The 15000-nt window shown below is 52.0% G+C and overlaps 1 protein-coding gene across 1 annotated transcript in view; it reads right to left on the bottom strand.

Annotated features, from left to right (window-relative positions):
- The window catches only part of ankrd11 (ankyrin repeat domain 11), a 109551-nt gene that overhangs the window by 16217 nt on the left and 78334 nt on the right, over nt 1–15000 (bottom strand). Inside the window, exons 3-4 of the mRNA XM_035417338.1 lie at nt 12346–12491; nt 6342–6480 (exon numbers count right to left, since the gene is read on the bottom strand). Of these exons, the coding sequence (XP_035273229.1) occupies nt 6342–6480; nt 12346–12432 (226 nt within the window). The 5' untranslated portion in view covers nt 12433–12491. The remainder of the gene's footprint in view (nt 1–6341; nt 6481–12345; nt 12492–15000) is intronic.

Consider the following 15000-nt stretch of genomic DNA (forward strand, 5'->3'; position numbering starts at 1 on the left):
GGAAATGAAGGAAGCTCGGACAGGAAGCACCCACAGGATATTGTGCCACGGCAAAAAGAAGGAAATGAAAAATCTGGCCTGCGTTTGGAGAACAGAAAGGGGCTCGTCTTGCACAAGAGAAAAAAACAGCGAGGATGGCAGGCAGGTTACAGATGAGCGGGTTTGATGCACGTGAACCCCAACACCGCGGCGGCCTTCTGAAACAGGCAACAGCCCCTCTCGTTCTCTGCACACCACTGAACACAGAGAGCTAAAAAAAAAAACACCTATTTGTTCTAAACTAACAAGGCCGCCGACCTTTGGCACAGTGACACAGTCCGAATGCTGGGAGGGGGAGGGGCATCGGCAGCACTGCAGCAGAGAGAGAGAGAGAGAGAGAGAGAGAGAGAGAGAGAGAGAGAGAGAGGGCGAGTCCCACGCAATGGTGCAAAAGCTCGACCAAAGCCACCCGGAGTGAGAGAGGGGACACCGCAGACCCAGATAAAATCTGCACTTTCTCTCACACAGACACACAGACACCTGTTACCACCAATCACAGCTCTTTCAGAGCCGGCAAACACACCAGCGCAATTACACATATGAGAAAAAAAACCTACACAGAGAAATACAGTAACACTGTGAAGCGGGATTACCAGAGAAGACATAGAGGAGCGGCGGTGCTGGAGATTAGCGGGCTGTGGTGAACAGATCAGAGCCCTGTGGTGAACAGATCAGAGCCCTGCAGACCCCGTTCACCTCGCCGGTAAAGCTGCAGAGCGGCACGTAGGCCGAGCCGGCGACGCACACAGCAAACGCACACCCTCAAACCCTCAATATCAGCGCCACTGCAGTCACCTGCAACTACACCCACATCACCACACACACAAACAAACACGGAGATGCCCCACTCAACACACAAACACAGAGATGCCCCATTCAACACACAAACACAGAGATGCCCCGGTCAACACACAAACACAGAGATGCCCCATTCAACACACAAACACAGAGATGCCCTGGTCAACACACAAACACAGAGATGCCCCATTCAATATACAAACACAGAGATGCCCCACTCAACACACAAACACAGAAATGCCTGTTCAACACACAAACACAGAGATTCCCCACTCAACACACAAACACAGAGATGCCCCACTCAACACACAAACACAGAGATGCCCCAGTCAACACACAAACACAGAGATGCCCCATTCAATATACAAACACAGAGATGCCCCATTCAATACACAAACACAGAGATGCCCCGTTCAACACACAAACACAGAGATGCCCTGTTCAACACACAAACACAGAGATTCCCCGTTCAACACACAAACACGGAGATGCCGCAATCAACACACAAACACAAAGATGCCCTGTTCAACACACAAACACAGAGATTCCCCGTTCAACACACAAACACGGAGATGCCCCACTCAACACACAAACACGGAGATGCCCCACTCAACACACAAACACAGAGATGCCCTGTTCAACACACAAACACAGAGATGCCCCATTCAACACACAAACACAGAGATACCCTGTTCAACACACAAACACAGAGATGCCCCATTCAACACACAAACACAGAGATGCCCCACTCAACACACAAACACAGAGATGCCCTGTTCAACACACAAACACAGAGATGCCCCACTCAACAGACAAACACAAAGATGCCCTGTTCAACACACAAACACAGAGATGCCCTGTTCAACACACAAACACAGAGATGCCCCATTCAACATACAAACACAAACAAGCAATGCCCCATTCAACACACTGCCAAACATTATGTAGAGGAAAAAGGTTGTGATTCCACCAAATGTGAGTGTCAGGGCAGTTTAAACACAGAATGCCCTACTGACTTAAATGGCAAAAGGAGCAGTTGCTGTTTTTTTTTTAGTACAGAGCGATATTAAACATGATGCCTAAAGCCATGTTTTCCTGAAAATAGTTTCTAAAAAATTGTAGCACTAAAATTGACTGAGCTGGATCCACCAAAAATATTGCACTGTAAATAATAAAAATGAGTGTGCATCCGATAAATATGAAATCTGTGATTTCAGAACCGACAGAATGTTATTTTTGAAATCTGCAGCAGTAAACACAATGCTATCAGACAGACAGCACACTGCCCTACTGGGAGAGGAGGGAGACTGTGAGCAGCCTGTCATGGTCGGAATGGGTCAGTTATCTGCATGGGTGTTTACATAATACAGAGAATATATGATACAAAAACATACGTTAGTATTCACACACATTATATGTGTGCCTGTGTGTGTGTGTGTGTGTGTGAGAGAGAGAGAGAGACAGTCTTGCAGTACTGTAATGCTACTGCATCTGCACTGCTGGGCCTAATCCTTCCCCCTGTATTGGTACTGGCTCAGCATAGCTAGGGCTAACCCTGGCCCCTGTATTGACACTGCTCCGGCACGGCTGAGGCCAACCCTGGCCCCTGTATTAGTATTGCTCCACACAGCTGGGGCCATACATGGCCCTTGTATTGTACTGCTCAGCACAGCTGGGGCCAACCCTGGCCCCTGTATTAATATTGCTCAGCACAGCTGGGGCCAACCCTGGCCCCTGTATTAGTATTGCTCAGCACAGCTGGGGCCAACCCTGGCCCCTGTATTAGTATTGCTCAGCACAGCTGGGGCCAACCCTGGCCCCTGTATTAGTATTGCTCAGCACAGCTGGGGCCAACCCTGGCCCCTGTATTAATATTGCTCAGCACAGCTGGGGCCAACCCTGGCCCCTGTATTAGTATTGCTCAGCACAGCTGGGGCCAACCCTGGCCCCTGTATTGGTATTGCTCAGCACAGCTGGGGCCAACCCTGGCCCCTGTGCATTGGCACTGCCCCTGAGCAGGGGCTCGTCTCTCAGCATGGCAGTGAGCCTGAACGAGCTCCAGGCAAGCCCAATACAGCTGGACTTCCACACGAGCGCTAAGGGAAGAGCAGTGGCGGGAGCTGGATCCTGTGACATAATCCCATGAAAGGATGTCTGTCTATAAAGCGATGTTACAGCGGCTGTCGGTGCGAGGGAAGCGGTCACTGTAACTGAGCGCTCGCCGATACTCGTGAATGCCAATGTGTTCCAGGACAACAGACCCAGCAAACTGTCACCAAAAAGGAAGGGATTATTATTATTATTATTATGACTGCTATTATTATTATTATTATTAACTGTTCGGCATACTTCAAATGCAGACAAACAGCTGTAATGTCAGACAGCCGAAGCTAACAAACCCACCATCATCATTTTCAATTTGACACTCAAACCAATTTGGAATCGGAGACCTTATGCTTCAGTCTTTCTCATCAGAAAAATCACAGCATTCCAGAGCAATGGGGGGAAAAAAGAAGCATGGAGTAAATGAGCAGCTTGCAATTATAAGACAGCAGATTTCCAGCTGGCAGCAAAAAATAACATACCTCCTTCCTGCCAAATACAGCCCTCTACTCCCCAGACCCACTCAGTCCCTTTTCCTGCCAAATATTGTCCCTTGTTCCCCAGACCCACTCAGTTCCCTTCCTGCCAAATATAGGCCCACACTCTGCCGCAAAAAGCAACGTCTCCCAGCTCTAGCTGCTGCAGTACTGGAGCGACGCGCAGAGCGACTCCCAACCCCTTACACTGGAGAAAAGCACAGCAACGAGGCCGCAGCTCAAAGGAACAGCTCCGTACTGCTAAGCCTTTCTCACAGCGGCTTCCTGCCGAATAAGGACCCGCTCTCCCGGGCTAGAGCCGCAGGTCAGCTTTCTCCCCGGCCCTGCGTGCGGCCTGCTTCCTGCCAGACGCCGCCCCTCTGTCCCCTGTGCAGCAGCAGCAGCAGCAGCAGCGTCGCCTGAGCTGAGCTGCAGAGGCACGCTCAGAGAAACACAGCAGCCTGACCGCTGCCCAAACACACACATGCACGCACACACGCACGCACGCACACACACACACACACGTACGCACGCACACACACACACACAGGTATATTCCACCATGCATACACACACTCACGCACGCAAACAAACGCACATACATATACACAAGTTTATTCCACTGTGTGCACATACTGTGTACACACGCAAACAAACACACATATACACAGGTTTACTCCACCATGTGTACATACTGCATATACACACACAAACACACAGGTTTACTCCACCATGTGTACATACTGTATATACACACACAAACACGCATATACACAGGTTTACTCCACCATGTGTACATACTGTATACACACACAAACACAAGTTTACTCCACCATGTGTACATACTGTATATACACACACAAACACGCATATACACAGGTTTACTCCACCATGTGTACATACTGTATACACACACAAACACACACATGCACAGGTTTACTCCGCCATGGGTACACATACACACACAAAACATCAAATTTTCACTGCGCCAGCACAGTCTCCTAATTGAACACCTCATCATTTATTGTGCGAGAAGGACTCAGGAAGTCCTTTCAACAAATCAGGCCCTGGCCGCCATTATTATTACTGCTGGTCAGACATCCTCACCTCAGGCAGCTGGCAATGCACACAAGAGATAGGAATAAGCACCAACAAAGGAAATCTACAACCCAAACAAACACATTACAGAGCAAAGCACGCTTTCCTGTGCCCTGGCTGAACAGCAGCGATCTGTGTGTGTCTCAGCACAGAGCACCACTGAAGCACAGGAGCCTCACTCACTCACTCACTCACTCACTCACTCACTCACTCACTCACTCACTCACTCACTCACTCACTCACTCACTCACTCACTCACTCACTCACTCACTCACTCACTCACTCACTCACTCACTCACTCACTCACTCACTCACTCACTCACGCATTCACTCACGCATTCACTCACGCATTCACTCACGCATTCACTCACTCACTCACACTCTCTCTCCTTCACTCACTCACTCACGCTCTCACTCTCTCACTCTCTCACGCATTCACTCACGCATTCACTCACGCATTCACTCACGCATTCACTCACGCATTCACTCACTCACTCACACTCTCTCTCCTTCACTCACTCACTCTCTCTCACTCTCTGCAGCTACTTAATGCAGAAAAACAATTACTACAGCCAGAAAGAATGCGCCTTATCACACAAATCTGCAGAGATGCATCATTTCTGGCTTGTTACACAATTAGGGTTTCAGGAAGTGCCGGCAGCGTTTTCCGACATCCCTGTGCAGAGGCTCGCTAATGGTTTCCTTACTGGCTGTTGGGCACTCAAAAACGCAGCTTTTCAACTGTAAGTGCAAACAGAGCCATTTCACTTCAACACCCCCCCCCCCTCCACTGCCCCCCCCAATGCCCCCCCTCGCCCCACTACAGGAGAAAAATAAGCCTCTGCTTCAGATTTTCAAGCAAACATGTCAGTCCTAGCAAAACCAGGGTGGGGATTGACCTTTGACCTTTGGGCCAGTCACAGCTCAGCACAGAAAAGATGAGAAATGTTGAGACTACACACACACACACACACACACAAAGCCCGGGTGTGTATGAGGGACGACACAACGGCAGAGCAGCTCCCTCCGACTTGCCGGAGTGACACGCCCACCGCCCGGCAGAAGGGCGCGGACTCCGCCCCCCCATTTGCATCACAATAAACAAAAGGCTGCATTGTCCTGAAGAGGGAGAAACACACCTCCAAAGACTCCGCCCACCAAGGCCGGTCTACATCGCTGAGATTCAATCAGACCCAGCTTCTTAAACCAGGACGTGCGCACAGCCTGGACTTCACCCCAGGAAACAGACACCAGCCTTGTGCCCTGACCCAGACCGCATTTAATTCATCCACAGCCTGCTGCTGTGTGCGCTACCTTGTTACAGGGGGAATACCTCTGTTCCATTGGGACAAATAACACATATGTGAAGATACCGCTTCAAACAACCCTCTTCTGCTACAGTTTAACTCACACCGCCAACAGCTTTGACTCTGCTGCAGGTTCATTCACATAAGCACTCTGCTAGCCCTTTCCGGCTGGACCGCAACAGCGGGGCCAGCCCTACAAACGCGAATGTCTGTGACTGAGTGACTGACTGACTGACTGACTGAGTGATAAAGTTGCATCACGCACATCTGTGACATCAGCTGGTTCGGTCCAGCCATATACTAGGTTCTAACCTGGTCTTGTTTAAGGAAAATCGGTCATTTTTTGGGATCTCGTCTGACAAATCTCTGGTTAACTGGATGGTTTCCCGGACGACCTTCTCATTCGGGCCACTGCAGCAATCCCGGCAGAGACGCCGGGCGTGGCGACGCAGCCGCGTTCGGCCGGCTGATTCTGACATCCCCCAGCATGCACTGCGGCTCCCCGCCCAGGTGCGCTTACCCGAGTCCGAGTCTTTCTGCTCTCCATTGGCTCCGACTGTGAAGGGCAGCTTCCTCTTCGGAGCCTTCTCTTTCATCTCCTTCCCTCCATCCCCTCGGTCCAGTTTGGGAGTCTTGTTTGAAGAGATTTTATCTTTATCCTGGTCGGAAACAGGGAGGGGGGGGGGATAAAAGACATAAATGAAATGAAATAGCTCATAATTTCACTCCAATCACCAGGATTTCCACCCAAGCTCACTCAGGACCACACTTGGAAACTGATCCCCGGCGTTTAACAAGTCAAAGGCCCAAGGCCACAAGTATAAGCGATCGCACAAGATTGCCAATTAAACCCCCAGATTCTAATCTGGAGCTGCATTTCCTGCTCTGAGGACAAACGTGTAAATAAATTCCTAGACAAAGTACAGGCAGATGTGGGGTGGGGGAGGTACAGAGGCTAACAAGCACAGGCGTCAGTGGAACACCGTCTGAGAGAGCAACACTGCACGCTACATAAAGCCAGAGACCGACACAGTCAGGAGTCAGTGTGCAGAGAGAGGACACAGTCAGGAGTCAGTGTGCAGGGAGAGAGGACACAGTCAGGAGTCAGTGTGCAGAGAGAGGACACAGTCAGGAGTCAGTGTGCAGGGAGAGGACACAGTCAGGAGTCAGTGTACAGGGAGAGGACACAGTCAGGAGTCAGTGTGCAGGGAGAGGACACAGTCAGGAGTCAGTGTGCAGGGAGAGGACACAGTCAGGAGTCAGTGTGCAGAGAGAGGACACAGTCAGGAGTCAGTGTGCAGGGAGAGGACACAGTTAGGAGTCAGTGTGCAGGGAGAGGACACAGTCAGGAGTCAGTGTGCAGGGAGAGGACACAGTCAGGAGTCAGTGTGCAGAGAGAGAGGACACAGTCAGGAGTCAGTGTGCAGAGAGAGGACACAGTCAGGAGTCAGTGTGCAGAGAGAGGACACAGTCAGGAGTCAGTGTGCAGAGAGAGGACACAGTCAGGAGTCAGTGTGCAGAGAGAGGACACAGTCAGGAGTCAGTGTGCAGGGAGAGGACACAGTCAGGAGTCAGTGTGCAGAGAGAGGACACAGCCAGGAGTCAGTGTGCAGGGAGAGGACACAGTCAGGAGTCAGTGTGCAGAGAGAGGACACAGCCAGGAGTCAGTGTGCAGGGAGAGGACACAGTCAGGAGTCAGTGTGCAGGGAGAGGACACAGTCCATGTGCAGAGAGGACACAGTCAGGAGTCAGTGTGCAGGGAGAGGACACAGGCAGGAGTCAGTGTGCAGGGAGAGGACACAGTCAGGAGTCAGTGTGCAGGGAGAGGACACAGTCAGGAGTCAGTGTGCAGAGAGAGAACACAGTCAGGAGTCAGTGTGCAGAGAGAGGACAGTCAGGAGTCAGTGTGCAGGGAGAGGACACAGTCAGGAGTCAGTGTGCAGAGAGAGGACACAGTCAGGAGTCAGTGTGCAGAGAGAGGACACAGTCAGGAGTCAGTGTGCAGAGAGAGGACACAGCCAGGAGTCAGTGTGCAGGGAGAGGACACAGTCAGGAGTCAGTGTGCAGGGAGAGGACACAGTCCATGTGCAGAGAGGACACAGTCAGGAGTCAGTGTGCAGGGAGAGGACACAGGCAGGAGTCAGTGTGCAGGGAGAGGACACAGTCAGGAGTCAGTGTGCAGGGAGAGGACACAGTCAGGAGTCAGTGTGCAGAGAGAGAACACAGTCAGGAGTCAGTGTGCAGAGAGAGGACACAGTCAGGAGTCAGTGTGCAGGGAGAGGACACAGTCAGGAGTCAGTGTGCAGGGAAAGGACACAGTCCATGTGCAGTGTCCCAGTCGTAACACTGATGTCGGTTGAATGCTGCTACAGGGATATGCAGTGAAAGGCCACTTTTCCCACGGAATTTCCACTCAGTCCATGCCACAGGCAAGCTGCAGGGTCCAGGCTCTGGGGTGCCCCGCGACTAGAATCCATCAAATCCCCAAAACTGGGAAAACTGCACAGGCGGGACCCATCGACTCAGAGAGCTCCAGCTTAGGTTACAGCAGCTGACTCAACAGCCTGGTGCTCCTGGAAGCCAGAAACATGGGAGCACATATCGGGCCTTCAGCCTATCAGAAGGTTCGGGGGATGGGGGGGGGGGGGCGGCAGGCGGGAGGGTATCTGAAGCAAAGAAACGCCCCCTGGTTCCCTCTGAACGACCAAGATCAGGCCCTCAAACCGCTGATTAATTTCGCACTTTGATCAACCATTAGGCACTCTGACAGACCGAGATCTTAACAAGGAAAATGACGAAATGACCAAGCAACGTTAGGAGCCTGAGATACCCAAACCCACGCAAACTCCTTTATTTAATGTTCTGACAGCGGGGTCTGCTTCCATAAGATGCCAGCAGAGGTTTTGGCACACAAACACGGGTGATAATATAGGGTAATAATTACAGAGTTGTTTGAGCTAAAGCATGTGTTACGATGCGGATTCGAAAGGAAGGATATTGCTGAGGTGCAGAATTTGGAGGAGTAACAGGCAGGAGAAAGCAGAGGGTCTGCCCCCTCTCTTCTTCCTCCCCCCTACTGAGAGAGCACAAGAGGGAGCGTGGGGGAGAGAGACACAGCAAGAAAGAAAGAGAGAGAGAGAGAGAGAGAGAGAGAGAGCACGGGAGATAGAGACTGAGCACTGGGCTCCGTGGTCAGTCATGAGACTATGATGTCACTGTGCACAGGCCTCTCTCTTCCTGTTCCTCGCTGCTGTGCTTGGTACAGTAAGAGAGGGGGAGGGACAGGGGAATATGAACACACGCACATGCAGGCACATGCAGGCACACGCGCGCGCACACACACACACACAGCCAGGCTTCGGAGGGAGAGAGAGGCGGTTGTTATAATGACAGCAGTGAGCCACCACTCTGCTTCAAAGCCACCTTCATGTTTACAGGTCTCCTAGCAACGCCTCAGCCCCCCCCCCCCCCACGTCTGATGCAATCCGGCTCGGAATGCTGTACATAGACACTGCTGCTGCAGCTGCCCTGCACAGAGCTCTCGCCTGTATGCTTCAGCCACAGACAGACACACATGCATGCACACAGACAGACAGACAGAGACAGACAGACACACAGACAGACAGAGACAGACAGACACACATGCCTACAGACAGACACACAGACACACATGCACACAGACAGACAGACAGACAGACAGACAGACAGACAAGCAGAGCGCCACTAAATCACCAATCTCTGCTATCTCTGCCACGCCCGCCGGTCCAGAGACGCACCCCAGCCCGTGTCGCTGCAGGGACGGCTCACACCACAACACCGCTCAGTGTTAAAAGGTCAGGACACGGGGGGGGGGGGGGGGGGGGGGGGGGTGGGGCAGAGCGTGTGACTGAACACAGCCCAGTCTGTACAGGGGTACAGCTCCAGGGTTAAACACAAAACTGCAGCTGCATACTTTCACAGAGCGGTCTGGAGACTCGAAACACAGTCTTGGGAGGCAAAGAGTATTTGAAAATCAAATTATCTGAAATTGTACTTTCTCTATTATGGAAACCAAATGCTTCTACAATTCGATACGGAGGCGTTGTTTTCTCAAAGCGATCTGCAAGACCAGTGTAAGGTAGCCGAGCCTGTCACGCAATGACAATGCAGGCAGCAGAAGAATATTATTACCCTGATTTTCAGCACAAGGCAAAATGAATGTACGCAGACCACACACCTTCAAACAAAAGCACTCCTGTAATCCCAGAGAGATTTAAAGCTGAAGACATTGTTGTGCGGTGGCATTACAGGGAGTGCTGATGATCCGATAAGGCTCAAATCTTACAGATAAGCGAACAGCTCTCTACCTGCTCATTGTTGAACACATAAAAGAGACAGAAAGGGGGGGAGAGAGAGAGTAAGAGAGACAGAGAGAGAGAGAGCACAGAGAGAGGACAAAGTGAAACAGTGAGACAGTGGGTGAAGGAAAAAAGTGAAAGAGAGAATGAGTAAGTGACAAAAGGAGAGCATGCAAAAGAGAGAAAGGGGGAGGGAGGGAGGGTTGGGAGGGAGGGAGAGTTCTTTTGAGTTGCCATTCGTGATGAAGGCCGCGGTGCAGTACAGGCCCTTTCATTCCCCCGGCTGAGATGAACAGTGGAGCCACATTCTCTCAGAGAGCAGCTTATGCAACAGCAGAACAAACAATCATCTCTACAGCCGAAAAGGCTGCGGAACAAAACCCATCTCCCCGCCAACGTCACAGGCCCTGCTCCCGCCCAGCTACTCCATACAACAACAACAAAAAATGTTTTAAAGTAAAATCGCTTCTATTTATTTATTTTTAAAAACTGGGTAGTCCATTGTTCCCTGGACCTCGCATTTCGGTGGTATTCCAATCAACTGTAAATCACTGACTCGTCCGAACCAATCAAATAGTTCGGCACTTCACAGCAAAATATGATGATTGGTGGAAAATCGGCGTTTGCACATACGGTTACGGTAGCTCCGCCCATTTGTGCTGTATCGCCCACTCAGAGCTCACTAATGGGCAGACACACCTCTTTACCGTCCTGATAAGCAGCTGACAGAATGGCTTCGTGATAAAACTAAACCGTGCATACTAATAATGACCAACACGCACCCTGCTGGTTTTAATATAGACGGTACAATTGTTTATGCCTCGTTTGCCCACAGTCATGGCTGCCAAAATTATCTGGAAGCAAATTGTTATGCTATTTTCAATTTGCAGGCAGTAAAATATGAGGTACAGTGCCACATAAATGTACGCAGCTACCTTTAGCTAGCTAAATGTGCAGAAAAAGCCTACTACTGGACATGACAATAACACATCTACACCCAGGATGCGTTTGAGATGTGCTCCTTCTATTCCATCCACAGAGCCACAGATAGAGCTGAATGTGTATACAAGGTGCACTGAGAGCCTGGGGTTGTTTAGGCAGGGTATGAATGAGCGGGTCTGAGACCTCCAGGAAGCAGAGCTCTTCCTACGGCTGAAGTGTTCACGTCTGTTTTCTCTTTTTCTTTTTTCCATCTAATGGCTGAACCCCCCATTTTCCTGGTTTCTCTTAGCTTGCACTCACGGCCTTAAAGGAAAAATGAAGCTCGCGCTTGACAAAAAATAAAAGGCCTGGCCTGATCCAGCTGAGGACCCCATGCGAAAGAGTGAGAGCGGACAGGAGAGAGCGAGTGTGTAAACGCACAAGGAGAGAGAGAGAGGACAGGAGTGAGAGTTTCTGTGAAAGCCAGCACAGACGAGCGGGAGAAGAGGAGAGAACAGAGAGAGACAGCGCGGAGAGTTTACAGTCATTCTGAACACAGACTGAGCTCGACCTCCACGGCTACAGAGGAACAGTCTCTCTCCTCCGCATTACCGGTCTCTGCACCACTGAGCATCAGGACTGAGCAGCGCTCAGTGGCGGCTCCAGAATAAGACCTGGTCTTGCTCAAACGCATCGCCACGACACCACGATCTGACCGAGGCGATGTTTGACCTGTGTTCCAGAGTCACAGCACGTCCATCCAGAGTCACAGCTGTCCATACAGTCACAGCATGTCTATACAGAGTCACAGCTGTCCATACAGTCGCAGCATGTCTATACAGAGTCACAGCTGTCCATACAGTCACAGCATGTCTATACAGAGTCACAGCTGTCCATACAGAGACACAGCTGTCCATACAGAGTTACAGCATGTCCATACAGAATCACAGCATGTCCATCCAGAGTCACAGCATGTCCATATAGTCACAGCATGTCTATACAGAGTCACAGCTGTCCATACAGAGACACAGCTGTCCATACAGAGACACAGCTGTCCATACAGAGTCATAGCATCTCCATACTGAGTCATAGCACGTCCATACTGAGTCATAGCACGTCCATACTGAGTCATAGCACGTCCATAATGAGACACAGCTGTCCACACTGCAAACCAGTGATATCCCAGTGGTATTAGCAAGGGGCCGAGTGTCCGCAGCGGACGGAACACAGAAAGGGGCGGGCGGGGCGGACGGGGGCGGAGCTTACCTTCTTCCCCGCCTGCTTCTCCACCATGTCGGTGTTGAGTGAGAAATCCTCCAGCTGGGGCGTTTTAGGACCCCCACTTTTGGGCATCGTTCAGCTCTCACCGCGCCAAACCTCATTCACGCTTCCATCGCGTCGTCATCGACCGTCTGCCGGGGGGGGAGAGAGAGAGGGAGAGAGGGGTTAACATACTCAACTCGAAATGCCCTTCCGTAACCCCAGTTTAACCCTGGGAACAGTGCTCCCCCATTTTCACAGAATCAAACCCAAACGCCAAATCCCACACCCTCAAATTCAGGCCTTCAATGCCGTCTGCCACAGGGAGTTCAGCGTAGAGCAAAAACAAAAACGGTACCTAATCTGGGTGCTTTTCCCCCCCCCCTCACACGTTGATAGCGTGATGTTATATTTAAACTAAGGAAAAGCTTGGGCTGGAAAACAAAAACGGGGGGGAGGGGTGTGGGGGGTGATGGGGGGGGCACGTAGATCTCACTGCTCTGATATCCAAGCCTGCGTTTATAAAATGAAGCACTTTGGCTTATGTATCCAGGCAACCCTTCGGTTCATATTAATCCCCCTCCACTCAAGCACACACGCGACTGTGACCAGACAGCCAGGCACAGATGAATGAAACGGTGTGAGACCCGAAGGACACAGGCCCATACCGCCTGGCCCGGCCGGGGTTGTATTTCTGTGCACGTGTGCGTGAGCGTGTGTGTGTGTGTGTGTGTGTGTGTGTGTGGTATCACATGCTACTCCTGGCCCGACGCTGTCAGGGGGAGGGTAGACACAGACCAGCTGACCCCCTCTAGCTGGGGGATTTCCATTAAAAGGGAGAGCAGGGACAGGACGAAGGGGGGGGGGGGATGAACGGCAAAGGAAGATGTAAGATTGCAGTGCGCCTGCTTTTGAAAAGAAAAGGAGGATGGGGGGGGGGGGGCACGGTGACAGGATCGCACAGCCACCCCCCCCCCCCCCACTCCTCACCTGCTTCTTTTTCTAAAACTGCCTCTCCCTCCTTCAGAGAGCAGGGAAAAGAGGAGGGGGGGAAAAAAAGAAAAAAACAAGCTCCCGCACAGCACAGGGGCGCTTCAGAGGAACATGAATAAATGATATGTAAAGAGTTCCTTAATATTTCCCCATCTATAATGCATCCCCTCCAGAGCGCTGTGCTGGGCTAGGCCAGAGACCAGCGGCTGTCAGACTACCCCCCCTTTCCCGGCCCTTCCCAACGAACGAACGCTGGCACTCTACACTGCCCTGGCGCCACACCCCCCCGCACCCCACCGCACCCCCCAGCAGCTCTCCTATTCAAAGACGGCTATTTATACCGCAGAGCCCAGCGCGCGGTGGAAACGCAGGCCTTCTCTCACGAGGCCCAGCACAGGGAAGCGAGACGCACTGCGCTGCCCGGGCACGCCCACTCCTCACTCTCACACTGACAGGCGGGGGGCGAGGGCCGAACCTCGGAGGCTCGGCCGAGGAACGATCCGGAAAGCCCCGAATCTCTAACTCAGAGACACTCACACAACCAGCCACGGTGAGCGCCAGCAGAATAAATCCATTTCCTGATTGGAACGGCTTAATGAGGTTTTGGCAGCGTAAGGGGGGGGAATCAGGTTAGCGTTTCAGACCCCTCTGTAAGGTTCACAACCGAAGCTGAAGAGCAGTTGAGAGTTGAGTTCCCCTCTTTAAATCTCCCCAGGGGAACTGAAGAGGAAGGGGGTCCCAGAGGGGTAACAGGCAAAGCCAGGACAGGACCCCCCCCCCCCCGCTTTCCCCTCATCAAACTATCCCCACAGAATCAGCGATCAGCACATACACGCACACAGTACCATCACACACATGCAGCCAGTCCCTCTTCATAGGAAAGCATGGCACAGAGAATCTGTCGATGAACACCAGACATCTGCCTCCAATGGGGAGGTGCAGCAAAGGGCAAATGATCATGCGTGTGGGTGTCAGGGTGTGCGAGCGTCTGTATGTGTGTGTGTGCATGTGAGAGTGTGTGTGTGTGTGTGTGTCTCAACAGTCTGTCCACCTTTCTCTCATCTTCCTGAAGTGCAGTCTGGGCAGACTTGGAGTGAAGCTTGGCGAAATGAGAGCTTGCAGCACAAGGGAGAAATCACAAATGAGAAATGGCAGACGGCAGAAGTAGCCGCTACACCCAACGCCATTCAGGCTTCTGCTTCTGCTGGAGTGAAAAACACCCCCCCTCCACTCCCCCCCCCCCCCCGCCCCAAAGGACTCCTCAGAACTCTCCATGTGCTCCATCTGGGAGGAATCCCAAGTGAGGCCGGCTCCCCTGTGGGGTCACATGATCCGGGCTCCCCTGGGGTCCACTGTTTACTGGGGCTCTGCAGAAAGAGAGGAGCATCTGCGCCAAAGCCTCCCTCACAGGCTGCCCGTTTCAGCCCTCCTCATTGGTCAGCTGAGCGGAACACCCCTGCACCAGCCTTTCCGATTGGTTGGGCGAGGGGAATGCGGCCCCGGGGGGGGTCCCGGGTGAGTCGCGGGCGTGCTCCGTCACCACATGGTTTACTTTTCCAATGGCAGACAGGTTGGCAAACATTAGCGAGGTCTTTTCCCGACACAATGGCTCAGTGAAGAACGGAGCCAAACTTTCCCAGCCTTTCTGCGGCAGCCTGTTAGCCGAGA

Source organism: Anguilla anguilla, chromosome 5 (genome assembly GCF_013347855.1).
Source record: "Anguilla anguilla isolate fAngAng1 chromosome 5, fAngAng1.pri, whole genome shotgun sequence".
NCBI classification, from domain to species: domain Eukaryota; kingdom Metazoa; phylum Chordata; class Actinopteri; order Anguilliformes; family Anguillidae; genus Anguilla; species Anguilla anguilla.